The sequence below is a fragment of the Canis lupus genome, chromosome 5, assembly GCF_011100685.1.
Source record: "Canis lupus familiaris isolate Mischka breed German Shepherd chromosome 5, alternate assembly UU_Cfam_GSD_1.0, whole genome shotgun sequence".
NCBI lineage: Eukaryota > Metazoa > Chordata > Mammalia > Carnivora > Canidae > Canis > Canis lupus.
In genome coordinates, this window is record NC_049226.1 from 22609486 (window position 1) to 22624808 (window position 15323).

A 15323-nucleotide genomic window follows, 5' to 3' on the forward strand; every position below is an offset into this window, starting at 1 on the left:
CATAGTTTAAGGTGTTACTGCTCTGTCTGGGTTTCAGCAACAAGAGAGGAAAAAGCAGAGAAGCATGCTTGCTATTTTATGCTGAGGCCCAAAAGTGGTCTCTATCTCTTCTGCTCTTGTTCTGTGGGTGAGAGCTTAGTCACAGAGCCATATCTAATTGCAAGAGGCCTTGGGAAATGTTCTCCTATAGCTCAGTAGCCATACATCCAGCTATAATTCTGTTAGTTTTGAAGATAATGAGAGGAGACTTTCCCTACCAGATAGCAAGACTTATTTAAAGATGTTGTAATTAAGACAGCGTGGATTTGACAGAACAGTTAATCAACCAGTGCAATAGAATAGCACAGATTCAGACTCTACCTTATAGAGATTTGGTCTGTGACACAGTAGTCTTTAAGAAGCAAATTAACTAACCAATATATATCACTTAGATATTTTAAATCTCCATATCATTATTGTTACAGGAATTAAAAAATGAAATTAGACCTCTATCTCAGAGCATAAGCAAAAATCATTGAAGACAAATTTTGAAAAATAGAACTATAGGATGAAATAGAACTTTGGGACACCTGGGTGGCTCAGCGGTTGTTTCTCTAATGGATAGATAAATAAAATCTAAAAAAAAAAAAGAAAGAAATATAAGCACATTTTTATGAGTCCACAGTGGAGGAAGATTTCTTAAATTGGCCGAAAAAATTGATACTTGTATGTAAAATGTTGATAAATTCAACATTAAAATTAAGAATGTGTTTACTGTAAAGAAGGACATGTCCTAAAGTAGAATGCAAACTACCAACTGGGAGAAATACAATTTTTTTTGTGATTAAAAATAACAAAGGATTAATATGTAGAATACATAAAGACATCCTACATAGTAAAAAGAAAAAGACAGCCTAATAGATAAATAAGCAATAGATATTAACAGACATTTCTAAAGATGGGGAGACTAAGTGGTCAATAAACGTATTATGTTAGTTTTATATTATTCTATAACAAATTACCACAATTTAGTAGCTTAGAGCCATACCCATTAATAACTCACAGTTTTGTAGGTTAGAAATATGGGATAATGTGGTTGGGTTCTTTGCTTAGGGTCACACGAGCCTGAAATCAAGGTTTACCCCAGCCATATTCTCAGCTGGAGCTCTGGGTTCTCTTTCAAGCTTATTCCTATTGGCAGAATTCATTTTCTTGTAAAAATGATCCATCCTTCTTTACTGGAGGATGAAGTTCCCATTTTCTTACTAGCTATTGACCAGGAGTTACTCTTAGTTCCTAGAGGCTGGTGTCGGGTCCTTGTCCCATGGCCTCTCCAACTCAGTTGTGGAGAACCTCCTTTATGTCAAATTCCTGTCACACTTTGAGTTTCTCTGACTTCTTCAATCAGAGAAAATGCTTTGCTTTTAAAGGACTCCTATGAATAGCTTAGCTTTACTCACATAATCTTCCAGTTTTGCAGTCAACTGGTTAGTAACTTTAAGTACATCTACAAAATGTAGCATCATCATGAGACTAACACCAGGAAATGGAGATCATGGAGTCCACCTTAGAATTCTGCGTACTACACATGCAAAAATATTGTTAGCCTCTTTAGGAATCAGATCTGCATAGTAAGACCATATTGAGATATATATCTATTGACAAAAAAAATAGGTAAATTATCGTCCAGCAGTAATCGTATAGCAGTAAAAATGAGTGAATTGCAACTACTCACAGAAAAAATCAATAAATCCTAGAAATAGTGAAAAAGGAAACTACAATGAAGTATAATTTTTGTTTAAACTTTTTATTGAAATAGAATATACATACTGAGAAGAACATATTGCGTGTAGTTGATGAGTTTTCTTTTTTTTATAATAAATTTATTTTTTTTTTTTTTTTTTTTTTTTTTTAATTTATTTATGATAGTCACAGAGAGAGAGAGAGAGAGACAGGCAGAGGGAGAAGCAGGCTCCATGCACCGGGAGCCCGACGCGGGATTCGATCCCGGGTCTCCAGGATCGCGCCCTGGGCCAGAGGCAGGCGCCAAACCGCTGCGCCACCCAGGGATCCCTATAATAAATTTATTTTATATTGGTGTTCAATTTACCAACATATAGAATAACACCCCGTGCTCATCCCGTCAAGTGACCCCTCAGTGCCCGTCACCCATTCAGCCCCACCCCCCGCCCTCCTCCCCTTCCACCACCCCTAGTTTGTTTCCCAGAGTTAGGAGTCTTTGTGTTCAGTCTCCCTTTCTGATATTTCCCACACATTTCTTCTCCCTTCCCTTATATTCCCTTTCACTATTTTTTATATTCCCCAAATGAATGAGACCATATCATGTTTGTCCTTCTCCGATTGACTTACTGCACTCAGCATAATACCCTCCAGTTCCATCCACGTTGAAGCAAATGGTGGGTATTTGTCATTTCTAATGGCTGAGGAATATTCCATTGTATACATAAACCACATCTTTATCCATTCATCTTTCGATGGACACCAAGGCTCCTTCCACAGTTTGGCTATTGTGGACATTGCTGCTATAAACATCGGGGTGCAGGTGTCCCAGCGTTTCATTGCATCTGATGAATTTTCATAAAGTAAATATACTCATGTAACCATGGCCCACATCATGAAGGAAGACTTGCTTAGCCAGTACTGTACAACTTTAATACAGCTCAAAATAAAAAAAAAAACTAATTACTTTATGTAGAGATACCTACATTTGTGGTCAAACCATTCTTTTAAAAGAATGACAAATAGAAAATTCCGGTTAGTGCTTACCTGTGGGGGATTGGGGACAGAGAAATTCACAAGAAATACATTGGCATCTATAGAATTATTTGCCATTTCTAGTTAATAAGTTGAATAGTAGATTTATGGGTAAAGGAAAACTTTCTTTACTCAAAATTTCTGGTAATGTTTAAGTTTTTCACATCAAACAATTCTCTACATCTAGGTAGACATCGGTTATGTATTTTTGCAGTTTAATTCATTCTGACACCAGCTACCCAGATTAGCACAGACACTATAGGTTAGGGGCTCAGTCCCAGAGGACTGCTGTCCGCTTCAGATGCCAATCACAAGTAGTGGGTCCCATGTTACCCACATTTCTCACTTGGCTACACATAGGAGATTCCGATGATCCCCTCCTCAGGTACTATAATTCTCTGTAATAGCTCATACAACTCCAGGAAAAACTTTTATTTATTGTTAGTGGTTAATATATAGGGTATTATAAGGATCTGGGTGAAAGATAAAGATGAAGAAGAGGTACATAGGTCAAGGTCCAGAAAGATCCTGAGCACAGGAGCTTCTGTCCTTGTAGAATTTGAGGTCCACCTTTCTCTTTGCATGTGGATGCATTCACCAACTTGGAAGCTGTCTGTGAATTCCTTTGTTTAGGCTTTTTTTTTTTTTTTTTTTTTTAAGTTTCCATGATGAAGCATGAGGTATTAAATCATTGGCCATTGATGATTAACTCACATCCCAGCCTCTCCTCCCTGGAGGTTGGAGTGGGTGGCTCTAATTACCTGGTTGATTCTTACCAGTCTCCATCCTGAAGGTGTATAGAGGTCCATGAGAGTCATTAGGAGTCATTTAGTGTAAATTCAGGGGCTTATAAATGACCGAATACTCCACTAACTTCTAGCATTCAGGAAATTCCAAAGGTTTTAGGAGCTCTCGGCCAGGAAACAATGAAGACCAAATATATATTTATTATATCACAGTAGGTTTTTTGTTATTATGCTTTATTGTTTACATATGCTACATGTGTTGTTTTATGTGTATGAATATTTCCTAATAGATATTATTATAAATAATAGATTTATAAGATTTATTTGATTAGAAAAGGTATTTCAGAGAAAAGCTACATGTACAGAGGTGTGGTTGTTAAGAATGAGTAAAAAAAACGTGAGTCAGATTTAGAGTTCTCATAGTGTGAGTTAAAGTTAAATCGATTTGTACCACATGGTGGTGAATTCTAAGTGATGAAGGTGCTATTCTGAAGTTAAAATTATTTTAGTTAAGGCATGTTAAGTTTTTGGTGAGATATCCAGCTAGGAATGTATTTATAGAAAAAATAATTTAAAATAGAGTCTAACAAATAAAGGTCAGTGGATGAGTACTTTTTATAAATTGAATAGTTTTGCAATTGGAATAAAATTGAGTATCTGAACTTGGTGTTGAAAAATGGAATAGTGGATACCATTCAAAGAATTTGGAGTTATGTCTCAGCGGAAAGACCTACTCTGCTGTTTGATACCTCTGTGTCCTTGGGTAAGTAATGAGAACCCTTCTAGTTTCTGTAGAAATGAACATATTTCCTAGTATTGTTTCAGGGCTTAAATGAGAACATGGAAAGCTAATGTCCTAGTGTCTAGTGTATTCCAAATATTCAATAAATGTTTTTAAAAGAGGACTTTGTAAGTTCTTTTTAAAATAGATTTAAGATTTCCTGTGATTAAAATCAAAGTTTATCATTTTAAAAAAGAAAATCTTAGGTATAATTTTGTAGTAGCTCTTTATTGCCTGCATATTATGCTTTATTTTATAAATTATATAAAAATATTGCCTCATGTTTAATGCTTAACTAGTATATTCTTTTGATAGTGATTTTCCCTTCTGTTTTTATTGCAGATCAATGTAAGAGTAACCACCATGGATGCTGAGCTGGAATTTGCCATTCAGCCCAATACGACTGGCAAACAACTTTTTGACCAGGTATCATTTAACCACATGAAGTTCGCAACTTTTGACAACTTAGAGTGGAAGCTTTTACAAATTCTTTGTATGTTTTTCTGTAACTTTACTGGTATTGCAATAGTGTGGCACTTAGAATTTTTCATAGTACCTATTCAGTTAAGTTGAACAGCTGTATAGATTGGAGAGATAGGACTTTTTAAAAAAATAATTATTAGCAAGTATTTCCTTAGCATCCTTTAAGGAAAGCATTGTAATGAGGATTGAAAGGAATTAAAAGATACTGTACATGGTGGAATGGGTGGAGATCCTAGCCAGAGGGGATGGCAGGGGCAAAGGCCCAAGAATTACAGGCTGTAAGTAGGCACCTGACGGCAGTTTGGTGTCATAGGCTCGTGATAAGCTAACATGGGTATCATGTTAATGAATTTGGACTACTGGTCCTGTATTTTTTTTCTCACTCTTGAGTACATATTTGAGTCATCTGTGAAGCTTTAGGAAAAGAAAAAAAGGCAATGCTTGGTGACCACCTCCAGAGAGTCTGATTTAATTCTCTGGGGACTACTGGAAATCATTAGTATTTTATGTATTTATTTATTTAAGCTCCCCAGGTGATGCAATATGTGTTGTAAGTGATGTTTTATTGAGAAGGAGAGGATGGAGATTGGTGCCCAGTGGCCAAGTAATTAGGAGTGTGACTTGATGATTATAAGGGGGGGAAGGTGTTGAGGGCATGAGACTCAAGAGAGGATGTTTACATGAACTTTTACACATGGGCAGGAGAGTAGTAGTCTGTGGTCAGACCTCCTTGACCTTGGAGAACAGAACAGGAGAGTTTCTAGCATACAGCAATAAGTAACCTAGTAGATATTTTGCTTTTATTAGGTATCATTCTATCATATATTAATCTAAAATATGGTACAAAATTTTAAAATTCCTAGGAAGTTGTTTCTTTCTTGACAAAGTAGTATACTTAATCTTTCTGATTAGGTAACTGATGATCTTGAAAGTCCTGTTAAGGTCTTTTGTAACATGAAAGGTTTTTTGTAGAGTGAACAAATTCTTAAAATCATAAGCATCTACATATGCCATACCTTATACATATTTTACATTGTGAACTCTGATCTACTTCTGTTGTTTCTTCTAAGCTTCCTGTTTGTAAATATATCATCAATCTTATTTGAATAAAAATATGAACGGAGTTAGCATTCGTTGTACTTACTTCATAGCAAGTTGAAATGTTATTTATAGTGAGGGAAATGTTTGTGGTAGTCAGCTAATCAGCAAGTGGGCTTCTTTGGTATTGTATACTAAGAAATAAATTACTTGTTTTTTATTAAGTAGAATTACTTTAGTTTAGATATCAGGAGAAAGGAAACCTCATTTATTATAGTGCAGGATTGTGTAGTAGTTTAAAAATGTGGGCTCTGAAGCCACAGTGCCTGCAGTGGAGTCCCAGCTGTAGCGTTTGACTTGGGACAAATTACTCTCTGTGCCTTAAGGTTTCATTTGTGCAATTAGGGTAATGATAGCACTCTTCCCTTAGAAGGCTGTGGGAATTAAATGAGAATCCATGTTAATTCTGTATTTGATACACATACACACACACTTCATAGTGTAAATGAAGTTCTAGGTTAAGGAGTATTATCTGTAATATGCTCTCTCAGCAGTTAATTCTTAGAGTCACTGTTGTTTCCCCACAACTTCTCTTGAGCCCAAATATAAGGATCTAAAAGAAGGCTTTACTTTGGGTATGGTGGTATTATGGAATGCACTGGCAGATACGAAGGGTTCAGGGTTAGGCCAGGAATAGACTAGAGACGGGCCCTCTCAAATGAGGGTACGTAGCAACATGAGTCCATCAGTAGCAAAGCCCACTTCTGATTATGATGAGCTTGAGGCTAGCAGCTATGTGTAGGGGACTCTACTTGAGTGCTTGAGGTCCTTTGGTTTGCTCCCTGATTCTTCCTGTACTATCATCCTCTTCCAGCTTCTACCTGTGGGATTAGAGTATCATACCCCGAAGAAGCATTCAACATGATCTGTTAGAATGTAAGGAAAAAATACTAAAATGTTTGCTTATATTTTTGTCTTTTTGTAGTTACTTTAAAAATAAATGCTTTCATAATGCATTAGTGTGAGTGTATGTGTATAATTTCTAGGTAAATATACATATATTGTAGTTAAGTGCCCAGGTTTTGTTTTTGTTTTTTACTTATGAAAGTATGTGAAAGTTTCTGAGAACGCTTTGAGAAGTAGTAGGGAAGGTGCTGAAGAGATAGGGCTGATCTGAGCTCATAGCTGAGCTCTTTTGTTCTTCTTGGTGTTTGATAGTCTCAAGTTAGGTAAGGTCCTATCCTTCATGCCCACAGTGGCAAATCCCACCTTTACTTAGGCATCAGAAATCACACAAAATCTAGAGACAGAAACTGAGCCGAGCTACTTTGATACACTCCTGTCTTGACCTATGAAAATTCCCTACTCTGCCACTATGAGCTGGAATCCTTTCTGGGGCTCCTCTGTTGGGACAGCCTGTCTTTTGGCAAAGTTAAATTATTTGGGATCTTCTCTGTTATATTAAAGTTTTGGTTGTTTGGCATTGGTCAGTTTTTGTATCACTCTGAGTCCTGATGATATCTCCTATCTTTATTTTGGTGTGTGTAATTTCAGTGAAAAAATTTCAAAAATTTAAAAATTTAAAATTTAAAAAAATTTTAAGAGAAGGAAAGTAAACTGAAGGGTTTGGTATGCTCTCATGAAATCCAAAAGCCTGATATGTCTTTAGATTTTTTGCTTTTTTAAAGATTCATGAGAGACACAGACGCAGAGACATAGAGGGATAAGCAGGCTCCCTGTGGGGAGCCTGATGTGGCATTCGATCCCAGGACCCTGGGATCACAACCTGAGCCAAAGGCAGATGCTCAACCACTTAGCCACCCAGGTGCCCCTGTTTTTATATTTTTAAAAAATAAGCCAAGAATATTTATCACTTTAAAACTAATGTTGAAGGGCACCTGGGTGGCTCAGTTGGTTAATGATCCAAATTTTGGGGCAGCCCTGGTGGCGCAGCGGTTTAGCGCCTGCCTTTGGCACAGGGCGCGATCCTGGAGACCCTGGATCGAGTACCGCGTCAGGCTCTCTGCATGGAGCCTGCTTCTCCCTCTGCCTGTGTCTCTGCCTCTCTCTCTCTCTGTGTCTCTATGAATAAATAAAATCTTAAAAAAAAAAAAAAAAAAACCAATGATCCAAATTTTGGTTTCAACTCAGGTCATGATCTCAGAGTCGTGAGATGGAGCCCCATGTCTGGCTCCATGCTCAGCATGGAGTCTGCTGGAGATCCTCTCCCCTTCTTTCTCCCTCCCCCTCTGCTCCTCACCCTATTTGCAGATTTTCTCATTCTCTTTCTAAAATAGAGAAGATCTTCTAAAGAAAAAAATTAATGTTGAATCTTTCTGTAAAGCTTTTACAATATTAATAAATTCTCACCTCTCTTGGCTCATTTGCCTCATTTTGTTTTAATAGAGTTTTTTTTTTTTTTAAATATGCTTTTGCAAGTGTTGGTGCATTCCTAGGTGGGTCCTCACTCACCACTTTAGCCATTCCAATGCTTTGAGTGTCTGGCACAGGCCAGTCATGCTTTGAGATGAATAAGGCAGTAATGTCTGTTCTTAGTTTTAAGCAGTGAAGGGAGGGTAAATAGACACACCAGTAATCATACAGTTCTTTATGATAATAGAGGGCCCCCTGCACCCCTTGATACCCCTATAATAGAGTAAATTTTCCAGTAACAGTATAGATAAAATACTATGGGAACATCAAGTGATTAATTTTCTCTATATAGTAGGACAGCTTTATTCACAGAAGGCTTGTTAGTTGAGCTGGGTCTTGAGGAATAAATTATTCACTGGGTGGTAAAAATACAGAAGAAACATTCTAGGCAGAAGAAAAAATGTGAGCAGGGCTGTAGAAAGGTACAGTTGGAGCAAGTTCCAAGAATTGTTTATTGCTCAATAAGGGAAGAACAGAATATCTGATGGTGAGTGAAGGGTAGTAGAAGTGGATATGAAATGACCAGTTGGATAACCTGGGGTATTGGCTTTTAAATGTCCTCAGAGACTCCTATCACCAAAATGATACTATGCTTTGCCTACTTAGTTGTGTAGTTGTAGGAATACATTGAAATAGGATAGTGGGATTATGGTAGTTTTGTATCTATTTCCCATATTTCTTGTTAATCTATTGGGGTCATGATGGGAGATGAGAACAAATAAAAAAAAGTGGATCAAATAAGATTGAAATGAGACAAAATATACAAAACCTGAATTTAGGTTTTAAGAAATGTTCTTTTAATTACTATATTTCTGTTTAAGAAAGAACTCTAGCAAATAAATATACCTATAATGCCCATGTAGTTTTGTTTTTCTTTTGAAATATATTATTTAATTAGACTGTGAATGTTGAACTGAAATTGAACCTCTTTTTTTAAGGTGGTGAAAACAGTTGGTTTGCGTGAGGTGTGGTTTTTTGGACTGCAGTATGTGGACAGCAAAGGTTATTCTACATGGCTTAAACTAAATAAAAAGGTAAAATAGGTATAAAACTAAGCTAATAATTAAATTACTTGGAAATTATTGTGATCAGGAATTTGTACTAGAGAAGCTCAGAGTCTAATTTCAAGTCTCCTTTTACAATTAGAATTATCTCTGAGTTATTAAAGGTGTTATGTCGTTTAATTCAGTAAGTTACCATTAACTTAGGTTTTAGAAAAAAGAAATGTTCACTTTACCTGTTTGAAAACTTAACACCTAATAAAGGTTTATTAGATGTAACTGAATACTGTTTTGACTTTGATTTGAGTATCTATAGGATAAGCTTTTCAAGGGAAATTTCAGTTTCGTTATAAGACAGGACCTATGTATGAGTCATAGGTCAAGACATTTGTTAGCGCATAAAATCTTTTTTCTCACATACCTTTTTATAAGTTTAGAGTCTTGCACACTAGTCTTATGGATTTAGAATCTTGTTTGTGTTTCACATCCTACTTTCTTCAAAAGAGTTTGATGTGAACTTGCGATTTTTGTTGATTATGCTTGAAATCACTGTTCCAGGTGACACAGCAAGATGTTAAAAAAGAGAATCCTTTACAGTTCAAATTTAGAGCTAAATTCTTTCCTGAAGATGTTTCTGAGGAATTAATTCAAGAAATAACCCAGAGACTTTTCTTCTTGCAAGTTAAGGAAGCTATCTTAAATGATGAGATCTATTGTCCGCCAGAAACTGCAGTTCTTTTGGCTTCCTATGCTGTCCAAGCCAAATACGGAGACTATAATAAAGAGATTCATAAACCAGGCTACCTGGCTAATGATAGACTCCTACCCCAGCGGTAAGTGAAATATGTTTTTATGTTCTCTGAAGAGTGACATTTCAGAAATTTGTAAATTATAAAATATTTTCTTAGGTTGCTAGCTGGATCAGAGAGAATATACTTTTAAAAGTCATGATCCAGTAGCTACATAGGTTTATATGTGGTGTACTCACCTAAACCTCCTGCCTCTTCTCCTCATTCCCACAGGATAAGCAGTAAATGGAAGTAGTGGTAATTTGGGCTTGGGGGAGGGTGTGACTGCTGCTGCTTGGTAAAAATTCTCACACAGGCAGATAGGTGCCTCAGCAATACTTTGAGAATAATAAGCGCCAGACTATATCTCTTCTATACAATTAAGTTTCTAACTTTTTAAAATGTTTTTGTTTTGTTTTACGTTTATTTAAGTAATCCCTAAACCCTCTGTGGGGCCCGAATTCACAGCCCTGAAGATCAAGAGTCTCATATTCTTCTGACTGAGCCAGCCAGGCACACCCTAAAGGGTGTTTTAAACTCATTTTCTAGACTCCCTAGTCTAGTGCTCTGCTCTCATATTCAGTATATGGCTGCTTCTATAATAGTCATTCTAAAATAGCATGACATAGGGAAAAAATCATTAGGCAGAAGACCTAGTATTTGAGTATTAGTTCTGTCCTTTACTATATGTGAACTTAGGTGCATAACCAGAAATCTCTGAGCCTCTGTATCTGAATATGTGAAATGGGAATAATAATCCTGCTCTGGGATCCCTGGGTGGCGCAGCGGTTTAGCGCCTGCCTTTGGCCCAGGCCGTGATCCTGGAGACCCGGGATCGAATCCCACGTCGGGCTCCCGGTGCATGGAGCCTGCTTCTCCCTCTGCCTGTGTCTCTGCCTCTCTCTCTCTCTCTCTGTGACTATCATAAATAAAAAAAATTTAAAAAAAAATTAAAAAAAACATTAATCCTGCTCTGCCTATCTTATGGTTTATGATTATAGAACATGAACTAAATGTTTCACAGTTTTAACTAGGAAGTGTACAAAAAATACAGTGTCAAGTATTACTTTAAAATATCTCAGTTTATAAGAGTAGCATACTTGGAGATCTTTCTTTTAGAACTCGAAGAGAAGGGATCCCTGGGTGGCGCAGCGGTTTGGCGCCTGCCTTTGGCCCGGGGCACGATCCTGGAGACCCGGGATCGAATCCCACGTCGGGCTCCCGGTGCATGGAGCCTGCTTCTCCCTCTGCCTGTGTCTCTGCCTCTCTCTCTCTCTCTCTGTGACTATCATAAATAAATAAAAATTAAAAAAACAATTAAAAAAAAAAAAAAACTCGAAGAGAAGGTGTTACTGCGCTTAATCCAAATTCTGAATTTTAAAATCTCTTTAAATGCAAAATTGTGTATTATTCACCTAAAATTTCATTGTTGCACTACTTCCTTATAGTATTTAAACTCTTAGATGATAGTTTCTTTTTCAGAAGTAATATGCATGAAGTAAGAAAACTACTTCATGTCTACTTTTATTTGTTTCCTTTGGTTGTAGCCATTAATGTTTATTTTGTATTAATAAGTTGTATTGTATTAATATATGCTTTATAAGATATCATTAGGCACGGTAGCCTTAATTGATTATTAAAAGTTACACTGTTGGGGATCCCTGGGTGGTTCAGCGGTTTAGCGCCTGCCTTCAGCCCAGGGCGTGATCCTGGAGTCTGGGGATCGAGTCCCATGTCAGGCTTCCTGCATGGAGCCTGCTTCTCCCTCTGTGTCTCTGCCTCTCTCTCTCTCTCTGTATCCCTGGTGAATAAATAAATAAAATCTTTTTAAAAAATGTTACACTGTTTACTGTTACACTGTAATACTATTACAATAACAGTTTTCTCAGAGGGCAAAATAATACGAACTTTTCACCAAAGAATCAGGAATATGAGATACCTGTTAGCCTACATGTTTAGTTTTGATTATTATTCCAACACCAAATTCTCGGTCTCAGATTTTTTTTAAAGCATTGAATTAAAAGTTTATTAGTGGCACCATAGAATTTCATTTCAGATAAGCATTAGTTTTTACTTTTAGTTGAGGTTTAATTTTTTAATTTATTTTTAGTTTTTATTAAAGTATAATTGGCATAGTGTTACGTTCAAGTGTATAATACAGTGATTCCACAGTTCTATACCAAAATTGAGATATAACTTCTATTTAGTAAAAGATACAGATTATGTTTTAAATCAATATAGAAGGTAAATATTATATATAATCAAAATTACCCTTAAAATTTCCTAATGATTCATAAAAGAATAGGCATGTTTTAATCTCAGGTATATCATAGATGGTGGTTCTTTTAATGTTATATTAGATTGCTGTGTGGTTGAGCACCAGATGAACTAATTGGCTTAGCTTTAATACTCATGTGATTTTTAAAAAATATTTTTAAATACTGGTATCACACTTAAGCACAATTTAATTTTTTTAAATGTATGTGTGCTATAACCCACTTTGTTTAAAAAGAAGGAAGATAGCACATGCTCTTCAGGATTTGGTCTTTATTTTATTTTTATTTATTATTTTTTAAAGATTTTATTCATTTATTCCTGAGAGACACAGAGAGAAGTAGAGACATAGAGGGAGAAGCAGGCTCCCCACAGGGAGCCCGATGTCGAACCAGATCCCCAGACTGGGACCATGCCCTGAGCCAAAGGCTCAACTGCTGAGCCACCCAGACGTCCCAGGGTTTGGTCTTTAATTTTGAAGGTCCAGTCAGGTGTTCTTCAAGTTGGTAGCCTTTGGAGGGCTATTTCAGGCTATCTAAGCTTACTCATAAGCATATCATAAAATCAGAATATTAATATTTAGAATGGAGGAAATACCTTCACAGTGACTTACTTATTCTGTGTATGAGATACACACTTTTTCTCACTGTGTAAGTATGAGGGGGAAATTAGTAATCAGGTTATTTTGTGATCATAAATCGCATACAATTTGATGATTTTGATGGCTGTTTTTAATTCTTGTATAGAAAAGCCCAGATAAACAATTTCTTCTCCCACCATACTTTTAAGCTCTCTGGTGATGTAGTTAACCAGCTCTACCAGGGAGTATCACTTTCTCCTTTGAAAAGAGCCTAGATAGAAATAAGTTTTTATGGTTAGGTTTCTGACGTGGGCATCTGGGTAGTTGGTGATACCTTTTTGCCAAGGTATGGGGAAAAGGAATATGTTTTAGAGGAGGAAGATTTCTGTTTTGAATCGGTTGTGTTTGAAACATCTGCTGTATAACCGAGGGAGGTAACTAATACTCATTTGTAGGTGTGGGTCTAGCTCTTGGAGAGCAGCCTGAACGATAGATACAGTTTTGGGAATAATCAGCAAATAGATAATTATCTTATGGGTATGAAGGAGATGGACCTGAAAGTACATACAGAATGAGCAAAAGGCCTCAGACAGATCTTGTTGGAACTTAATTTTTGGGTACAGGGAAAGAGGATTCCGTAAAGCAAATTGAGGAAAAATGGCCAGAGAGTCAAGAATTCTACCAGAGGACTGTTAGTCATGGAAGCCAAGGTACAAGGAAGCTTTAAGGAGAGACTGATCAGCAGCATCAAATAATAACAAAGAGGTTGAGTATGAGAGAGAATTAATGTGTCTCTTGGGTTTAACAGTAAGGGGATTGGTAGTGACCTTAGTAAAAGCAGCTTCATTATGGTATTGGTGATTGCAGCCAGACTGTGGTGGATTAGGGGCAGTGGATGTGAGGTTTAGAAATGAAAGATAGTGAATATGGATAGCTCTTGGAAGAAGTTTGGTTGTGAAAAAGCAGAAAAAGCTAGGGAAGGATGAGTTCATAGACCTGTTCTTTAAAAGATGGGAAAGAACTGATTTATTTTAATTCCTTTATTCTCTCTGCAAATTTTTGAGTACCTCTTCAGTATTGGCACTGGGCATTTAGTGGTGAGCAACATGGATGTGGTCCTTTCCCCTCTGTAACACAAAGAAGTATATATGATGATATAAACATGTATGCAGGGGACAACAGATATGCGCCCTGTCATAAATGATGGTGGATAGATAGATCGATCCTGAGAAAGGGAGAAGTCCTTTTAAGACCCAGATAGTAGACAGGTTTAAAGCCAAGTTGGATAGATTAGCCTTAGGCATGAAGGACTCCTTTATGTGGACAGAAGAAAGAAAGTGGGAATTTTTGAATACCAGCAAACAAGTCATGCAGATTTATAGTACAGGCAATTATATAAAATACAAATAAATGAGATTTGAAATGCAGGATATAAAAAGCTATAACATCTATCTTAGTGGCATCCAATTTAATTAACCCATACCTTCAGATTTAGTTAATATCATGATACCAGCAGTTGTCTGTACTGATTATGGTCTCAAGGCTGATTGCATTCCTTTCCGTAAGCAATCGAGGCCAGGCATCAGGAGAAGGTATAAAGACAAGAAAAATGTGGAAACTTAAGTGCCCTAAGGGGGAAGACAAAACTCCCCCAAAAGCCAAGAGCTTAAAAGAGGGTACATTGAAAAAGGAGCAGTGCATAGTAAGAATCTAATGGTGTGTCTAAGACCCCATTAAGGAATCCATTCTACATGGTGAGTAACTTGTGCAAGGGAAGATTATATTCTGAGATTCCTTTATACTGCCAAAAACTCCCGGGTTTCATGTAAAATTTTTATTCAGCTAAACAATAATATTTTAATGCCACAGCTTTTGCTATTAGTAAAGTAGGATCTGAGGATTCACCAGTAAAGAAAAATGTATAATTATCACTATATGTTTTAAGGAGAATTGTAATCACCTATAGTGTGGAGCAGGTAAATTATATGCATGTTGAATTTGCTGGTTTGGTGTTAAAATATCAGTAGTAGAGAAAGTATGTTTGCTTACATTTGCATAAGGAACACTGGAAGAGTAAAAAAAACTATAAAAAATTATTTGGAGGACATAGGGTGGTAAAAAGTAAAACTTTCCACTTGTATAATTTTATGTAAGGTATTACTTGTAGAAACTAAGAAAATTAAATTTACCACCAAGAAAAGAAAATACATAGAGTAAAAGAAGAAATTAAGGCCCAAGAATTCTGATTTTTACTCTCTTCTCTAATTTTTCTATTTATAATGAGAAAGTCATTTTTCTTTTTTTGGCCCAGTAGTTTATTCATTTGAAACAGTTGAATTCCTATAGACTATCTTTATAACTGTCTTAAAAACATGTATTATTTAAAATAATTTCAGGATCCTGAAATTATTATTTTGAGATAATTATAGATTCATATGCAATTGT

General features: G+C 36.3%; 1 protein-coding gene across 7 annotated transcripts in view; it reads left to right on the top strand.

The window, feature by feature from the left end:
* Nucleotides 1-15323, top strand: part of RDX (radixin) — an 87828-nt gene that overhangs the window by 20271 nt on the left and 52234 nt on the right. For all 7 annotated transcript variants that reach the window (XM_038536232.1, XM_038536235.1, XM_038536233.1 and 4 more), the window contains 3 exons: nt 4624-4707; nt 9174-9269; nt 9795-10069. In XM_038536232.1, the coding sequence (XP_038392160.1) occupies nt 4624-4707; nt 9174-9269; nt 9795-10069 (455 nt within the window). The remainder of the gene's footprint in view (nt 1-4623; nt 4708-9173; nt 9270-9794; nt 10070-15323) is intronic.